Source organism: Toxotes jaculatrix, chromosome 12 (genome assembly GCF_017976425.1).
Source record: "Toxotes jaculatrix isolate fToxJac2 chromosome 12, fToxJac2.pri, whole genome shotgun sequence".
Classification (NCBI taxonomy): domain Eukaryota; kingdom Metazoa; phylum Chordata; class Actinopteri; family Toxotidae; genus Toxotes; species Toxotes jaculatrix.
The window spans coordinates 13339913-13348067 of record NC_054405.1 but is presented as its reverse complement, the minus strand read 5'-3'; the positions used below and the strand labels follow the sequence as shown (position 1 = coordinate 13348067).

The following is an 8155-nucleotide window of genomic DNA, read 5'->3' as shown; positions in this document are numbered from 1 at the left end:
TTTGATTTGAACATCGCTTCCTATGACGAGTGCGTTGAGAAACATTCTTTTTTTTGTTTGTTTTTACTTAAGAAATATGAGCCTTTCCCCATCATCTCCGCCACAGAGAAATGCCAGTTTGGGCCAGAACATGTTTTTATATATGAAAATATACAGCAGTCGATAAACTGCTGGTGGTCAGTACCTTGACACTAAATTCATAAATAATTAAAAATAACAGCTAATGGTTAATGTCATATTTAATATGAAAACATTATGTTTCTGTAAAAGTGCACAAAATAATAATCTCTATTTTTAACTGGAGGAATTTTGCCAGTATTAATATTCCATGCTTCCTGTGACGGATGCTTCAGAAACAAAAAGCGAATGTTCAGTCACTGTTGTACTTCAGTTGCGACTCCATAAACTCTTCCTATAAACACCACAGTTATATCGCTATCATGTGTTAGTGTTAAAAGGGGAAATACAGCTCGATCCAAAAGCAATCACACCTTCAGGAGGTGAACTCTTCTGGTTTTGTGACTTAGGAATCTTGCTGTTGTGACACCATCTAGTGGTGGACTGATGCTAATGCATCAGCTGAACTAAACTATGAAACAGTGAAGTATCTGTATGTGATACAAAGGTTAAAACTGAATTTAACATGATGTCTTGACCTTTACTTTTTATATCCTAAAGAACCTTGTTCTTGAAGGTTTCATCTGTTGGACAAATCAAGTTGCATACAATGTCTTAGGGGACAGCTTGCATTTGCATGGTCAGTTTGACTGATCAAATGTCAGTTTGTCATTCAAGGTTTTTCCCCACTGTGCATTAGGCCAATTTTAAATATCTCACACTTTGGTTTTGGATAAGAATTGGTTGTTACATGATCATTCTGCATAATTACAACCATCTGAGCATGGACAACAATAACAATGAAGATTTAAATTTATTAGAAAAACAAATACTGTGACACTTCATCAGCTACGTTTTTTTTTTTATCTGAGGATAGCCTCATATGTTTGTTTTTTCTTTTTTTTTTCTTTTAAACAGTTATATAATTTTACAATGTTCAGCTCAGGATGTTTTTTTAATGTGTGTCTGGCAAGGACTGTATGAGTTGTCACTTCTGAGAGCAGAACTACCATCTAAAACAGCTTTGTTATAACCCCCAATTACCATATTAAATAGATCTTATTTCACAATCAGATTTTATGTGTGTACTCCGGAGACACACTGTGTATTGTGTGCATTGTGCCAGATGATTCCAACCTTAAGCCCAGATAAATCAGATGAATCAAAATGCAGAGCAAGGCTTTCTAGAGAAATAACTACATCATAAAATGATATGAATAAAGATTTATTTTCTCATATGAACAGGTGGATTCATTTTTCATTTTATTTTACAATCTATGACAATCTCGCATTTTTTTTTCTTTTTTTTTTCTAGCATATTTCAGGAATGACATGGGGAAAGGTTCTTTTTTATTGCTGAATGTTAAATGAAATACACTTTCACTGACTGGAAAAGAATTGTCTGCTGCTTTTTTACCATGCACCCATCTAACCTTGACCACAAGGACATGCAGAGGAGAGGTGTTCAAACATTTCAAGCGAGGGTGGGGTCAGGTGGGGGTGGAGGGAGGTGGGGTTGGGGAGGGAGAGTAGGGGCGGGTTGTGTGTGTGGGGGGCGGGGGGTGTCATAAAATTAAACAGAAGAGAATGGCAGGACGTGCCTGGTAGCATCTCAATTGGGTGAGAGGACTGGCAAAGTGAAGGGAGTGTCACATTTAAACTAGAGGAGCACAGTCTTCTTTTGCATTTTTCAGACATACAAAATTAGACCCAGAGGTGAGAAACTTCTGAAATATCTGCAAGTGAGGTGTGACCAAAGACCATTCTCTATAACAATACCACTGTGCATTTACCACATAGCAGATAGAATTGCAGATCAATCTTTTTAAAGACTTTTTTTTAAACCAATAATCATGTGATAATTCAGCATTCATTTTTTTTTTGTTTTTTTTTCTTTTTTTTTTAACGACAAATAGAAACAGACCAACAGTGATGAAACATCATCAGCTGTCCTCTCTCACTGAGTCACTTATAATGGGTTTGACATTTCTTGAATTATCTTTTAAATATTTACTTTTCCTTCAGTGGAGGACAGAGGGCTTAAATGATTTAGTTTACTTTTAAAATCATTATCATTTTACGGACTAAATTTGAAATGACTAGATCCGTCAACAAGACAAAGCAGTACACAGTACTATTGGAGGAGACACTATCTGGATGCTATTTGACATTACTTGGAAGTGCGCATGTAAAGTGGAGCGGTCTAAACCAAGTGATAAAATAATTCATGAACACAGTCATTCAATGGAAATGAATACGTGAACAAGAAAGGCTGACAACTTGATAGATGGCTGCATAATGGCTTTAAAAAATAACTCATGTAAATATGCATTTATATCATGTTATTTCATTCTACACTATAGGCATCTTTTTTTTCACACACAACACACTACAGTCACCTCTTAGAAAATGATGTAATCAAACAGCAAAATAGAAAGTTTGCATATTTTTGCATTGTATGATCCTCCAAAGTTTCACAGCTATTTCATTTCTATTGTCTAGCATGTTCTGTACTGTTCTCCGCTGAGCTGCTTCCGCTTGACTTTTTTCTCTCGCTATGGGAGTGTTCAGGGAACTGGTAGACTGTATGTTAACATTTAGGCCCTCAACATCTGAGAACCAGTCTTAGGTAGACCTCCTCAAGTAGAGGAAGAGGGTGAACAGGGTTAAGGTGGAGGGGGGGGTGTGGGTGGGGGGCATGTTGAAATCCTGAGACACTGTGTGGCCTTTTAACACGAGCCACAAAAACAGAATGGACACAGAAGGATGATGAGGCATGGGATTAGGGTCAGAGTTGAGTGAAAACAGATGCAATCTTTTTGTTTTGCCACCACCTCTGATGGCAGGGGTCACCCAGTGCCAAGCGGCTCAGTGTTTGTTGGCCTCATAACAGGCTAACAGGAGGAAAACCTGCTGAGAAATAAAGGGGACTTAACTAGGGCAGGCTGGGAAAGGGGCAGAATAGCTGTAAACACATCAAGCAATGACCTGCATAACATACAACCCTGACAGCAGCCTTACCTGTCCACCTACACTGGGGGTCACTGTTCTGATAAAGCACTATTCTGTGGACCTCTGAGACACTCTTCTGTCAGCTCTGCTGAGACACCAGTAGACCCACACATTTGATGTGACCACAACAAACAATGAAATTCATCTAACAATCACAAATACATGCAAGCAAACTGACATGCGCGCACACATACACACACAGGCATTTACACACACACGCACAAAGCACACATTCTCTCTCACTCTCTCTCACTCGCTCTTTCTCTTGGTAGACATTAGTCAGAGGGCAAAAAGGATTTACATTGTATTTATCAGGCGTTCTATTAAATCCCAAATCATAAACCCTACAGGCGAATCATATTAATGTAAACATACACTTTATGTTGAAGTGGTTTATATTGCGTGATATGGAAGGGGTTATGTTCCAGTAGGGCTAGACTCCTCAAAGAATGCAACTCGGAAAGAAAGTAAAACAGGAAACCAGAGAGGAAAAAAAAAAACATAAATGTGTATAAAAAATGAGGCGTCCATATAAGAAAGGCTACAAAAACCTCCACTGGCCCTCTGGCATCGGCATACAGCAAAAGGCACCACAATATTACTCTATTTTTTACGTTGTGAAAAAACTGGCACATCTTTTTATGCTGTAAATCAAAATGTACATATAAATAGAGTTTTCCCTATAAAAAAGTCTTTGCTGTTAACTAGTAGACAACTTTTGCTAAAATGAAAATAAATATTTCATTTGTTTAGAATATCTGTCAGTTATATAAAATAAAAATATTTCTTATAGATGCAGGTCTATACTATATTGATTTTTGTTGGTTCATTTTCACTCTTTAATGGGGTGTATTGTCTGGTTTGGAGCGTGAGTGTGTAAGTCTTGTATGCATGTTCCCATGCCCACTGTGCCGCCCCGATGAGTGAGAAGTCCGACTGTCCACCGGCCTGTAGATGGTGGAGGGCTCGGCATTCATGTTCTGCATACTGAGGAAGGGCGTGCTCTCACCGTCCTCCTCTGACTCACTATCTGTTAGGCAGCTTCGAGACCCATAGTCCCGAGATGCCTCATATCCACGTGGGGCCACATGGCCATTCAGTCTGGATCTCCGCCAGCGCCGACTACCAGTTCCACTGGACCCACTTCTCTTTGGTTGCTCCCGAGAGGAGAGATACTCCTGGGTGGTCTCATAGTCTTCGTCCTCAGCCAGCCGGTAGGGGCTGGAGGGCAGGCTTCCCCTGCTGTCATTTAGATAGGTACGACGCTGCTGCCGGTAGGGCTCCTGGCACTGGGCATCGTGTAGGGGCACCTGGTAGCGGCGCAGCAGAGGCTGGTCATCCTCCAGAGGGTAGGGGTTGTGGACAGCAGGAGGGAGAGACATGGCATGGCTGGCATTGGGGGATGTGATCTGGAAGGTAGGCACCTGTGGGGGCAATGAGTAATGGAAATCCACTGGCGAGAGGCGGGCTGGTGTCGTAAGGGCTGACACATATCTGTGGTAAATACAGAGTGGAGGAAACAGATAAGTAAAGAACAGCAAAGAACAGAGGAGAGATAGAAGGGGAGTGCACAAAAAGCAGTCTGAATGTCTCATAGGTATTCTGTGAGCTGGATGAACATTGCACCTTCAGTCCCAAGGTACTGGAAAGCTACAAATTTGACACTTAAATATTCAATAGAAAATTTTCCATACACAGAATTATCATACATTTTCACTTTAGCTGAATTGCTGTAAGATAGGTATCTTTCTGAACCTCTGACATACTTTCAGTCATAAAAATGACTGAGAAAATTCAACATGATTTTAGGTTATTTCATATTATTGAGGTAGGTTTTCCCAAACTGACATCACTTGGAAAAAGACTGCTTGAGTTTCAAGAAACTCCTGCAGTACAAGATCTAATATACTGTAGCTGGTCATTTTGTGTTGCTATATTTGGTACCTGGTACTGCTCAAAACTGATTTTCTTTAGATCTGCAGAACTGAAATGTCTCTAATGGAAATTTATTGATAGCATTAGTGAAAGCCTCCTGTGGTGTCCCACAGGGATCTATCCTAGATCCGCTTGCTTTGTTAACATCTTTGGATCCTCTCGTATACAAAAATTATATTGGTAAAAGATGATTTTCAAAAATCCAATTATTATGGTTATGCACACTAATATTGGTGCTAAAAATCTCATATGAACCAAATCTGAATAATCAATTTTAATATTATTAATGACTGTTGGATCAGATGTTTTATAATTACTTGGCTATATCTGAGCTTCTCATGTAATTTAAGGCAAAGCCCTGCCTGAGATCCTCAGGCAGGAGCAGCTGTTTTGGCTGCCCTTCAATCTATGCTGAAGACTTACAGTAAGCAAGCTGTCTTCCTCAGAACTCCCGAGGCTGTGGACCAACCCGCCCAGCAAGATTGTCCAGCCAACCCAACAAAAAGATTGCAATAAAAAATTTTTTATTTTTGAATGAACTGCTATCAACACGCATACTTATTGTGGTTATCACCCTAGGAAGCTTTGTTCAAACATGTGTCAGGAGCATGTTGGCACCATGACTGAATGTTGAAGCCAATGTGGAAGTTATTGCAGATGCAGAACCATGAATGATTCTTAAAAGCTCTAAAAAACACTTGGCCAACTATTCAATATTAAGGTGTAAAGACATGCATTTTGTGTTTGCTTGACTGACGTGGGTCTTAGCCTCATAATCAAACTCAATTAGCCCAAATTCAGATCGTCTGAATTTTCAAAACATCAGAAACTCATGGGAATCATCGCAGATGTTAGACGCATGCTTTCCTGCAGTCATAATACCAAAATCACAAACCAACAAAACATTAATGCCAATAAATTTGATCCACAATGGTGATGAATCATTGTGGAATTGGTCTTTGGAACTTCTGTTTATTGCCTTTAGGAAACTACAACAGACCGTGTGAGACGCGAGCCTGAGATATTCCCACAACACTGCTGATTCAGCTGATGCAAAAGCTGTTGCCATGATGGAAGAGGCCTTTGTTACCTGGGAAGACTCTGAGGGGATGTTTGTTATGCAATCTGGCTCTGCATAACAACTCAGTAGCCAAGGCCCTGTTCATGGTATTGTTGATATCTCAAGAACTCAAGCACATAAAAGAGACCTTTTTTTGTCCGGTTAGTTTTTGACAATTTATCAGGCACTGGTGATTTGCTTTAAATACTATTTTTTTTTTAAAGAGAACTATTTCCAACATTGCATAATGCATACATTAGTCCAATTTATTTTTCAAGTTCCTGTAATTCATATCATGTCTGTGTTGCCACTGTCAATCATCAGTGACAGCTAGATTTTTTTTTCTTTCATTTTGCTTCAGTTGTAAAAGCATGACTGAAACTGGACATGAGCTGATATTCAACCCCTCAAATATGCATCTTTCGGGAATAGCTGGCCATGTAACACAGAGCATCGCCAACAATTAGTTTTACAATCAGTTAATGTGTTACATTAACTTCACCTAGTTGGCCCCAATTGTGCCTTTGAATGTTGTGTATTCAAAAATTGTATAGCTATAGATAGATCAAGATCAGTCTGCATGTTGATGCAGCAGATGCTTCTGAAACGCACACTTTTTTTCAAAAAAATATTATGCATTTGACAGATTTGCTTTTACTGAACACATATGAATAAAAGATATTTGGAGTTTAAACTTGCACAAGCAACTGTTTTCTATGCCAACCCTGGGTAAGGACTAAACATCCCACTCGTCTCAGCATGTGACCACTGTCTTCTTTTAAAAAGTTATTTCATTAAAAGATGTCTGCTTTGTGGCAATCTCAGATTTTCTGAGATTTTACCAACATTTTACCACCTGAACAAAATATTATCCTCTCCACGGGTCATTTTTCTTCCACTGAGCCAACACTGTATAATACTGACCTGTCTCAAATGGATCGGCTGACGATGAGCATAACTAAGGTTACATGAGGGAAGAAATTATGGTTAATAGTGAAGTCTGAAGACTTGAGGTGAATGAGGGCCTGTGTATAAGCTATAAAAAAGGAAAGGGCAGGACGCCCTCATGTATAGAAACCTCTACCAAATGTGGCCATCATTCCCTTCCTTCAACAAATGTGTGTGCTATTACTGAAAATTCCTGACTGACTGTTTTTATGGGGTTATGCTGATGCTTAAAACATGTATTCCATAATTTTAGCGTGGGGCCAAATCGTGCTCCCATATGCTAAGATTTCCTTCCAACTCACTGCAAACGAGCTATGGATGTTCAGCTGTGAACTGTGTTGGAATTCAAAACATCAGCAGTGAGAGGAGAGGGCATGTTGGGATTTGGGGGGTCACTATTGGGGCCCATAACAGAATCAGGGAGTGTATTTTAGGTACTTAAAAAAGCAAGTTCAGATTCAGGCCATGGGTGACATTGAGTAATATTGAAATAGAGAGCATGTAGAAGACCTGGAAGCACATTATGTGGAGTGAATCAACTGTGTTTGAACCATAAAGTTCTGGTTCATGTTAAAAGAATAGCACAGCATTTTGGGAAATATGCTTGTTGGCCATCCTGCCCAGAGTAACTTGTGGAGATTGATATCTCTGTGCCTTCAGTACAGAAATAGGTACAGGATAAATAGGTAGCTCTGGAATTGGTGAAATTTCCTCACTTCTGACAGATAGAGCTAGCTAACTGCTTCCTCCTGCTTCAACTCTTTGTCTTTGCACTGAGGAAGGCCAAACACATCCTACACCTATCTCTGTGACGCACAGATGAAATTAATATTTTCTATGTGACTCTGGGTAAGATGGCAAACAAGTGTATTCCCCAAAATATCACACTGATCCTTAAAAAAAACTAAAGGGAACACTTTTACCAATTAGAGTTACATACTGCCCAGGGTATAAGGTTACAGTAGCTGTATGCACAGAGTTCCCATTGAAATAAGCACTGTTTCTCACTCTTGCCTACCTTAGCGTATTTCATCATCATGCCTGCTGTGTGTCAGTTTCCACTGAGTCTCTCAGAGTGCCCTG

General features: G+C 39.6%; 1 protein-coding gene across 3 annotated transcripts in view; it reads right to left on the bottom strand.

The window, feature by feature from the left end:
• Positions 1-988: 988 nt before the first annotated feature.
• The window catches only part of nrg2a (neuregulin 2a), a 51025-nt gene continuing 43858 nt past the window's right edge, over positions 989-8155 (bottom strand). For all 3 annotated transcript variants that reach the window (XM_041050802.1, XM_041050804.1, XM_041050803.1), the window contains one exon: positions 989-4623. In XM_041050802.1, coding sequence (XP_040906736.1) covers positions 3969-4623 — 655 coding nt within the window. In that variant the 3' untranslated portion in view covers positions 989-3968. The remainder of the gene's footprint in view (positions 4624-8155) is intronic.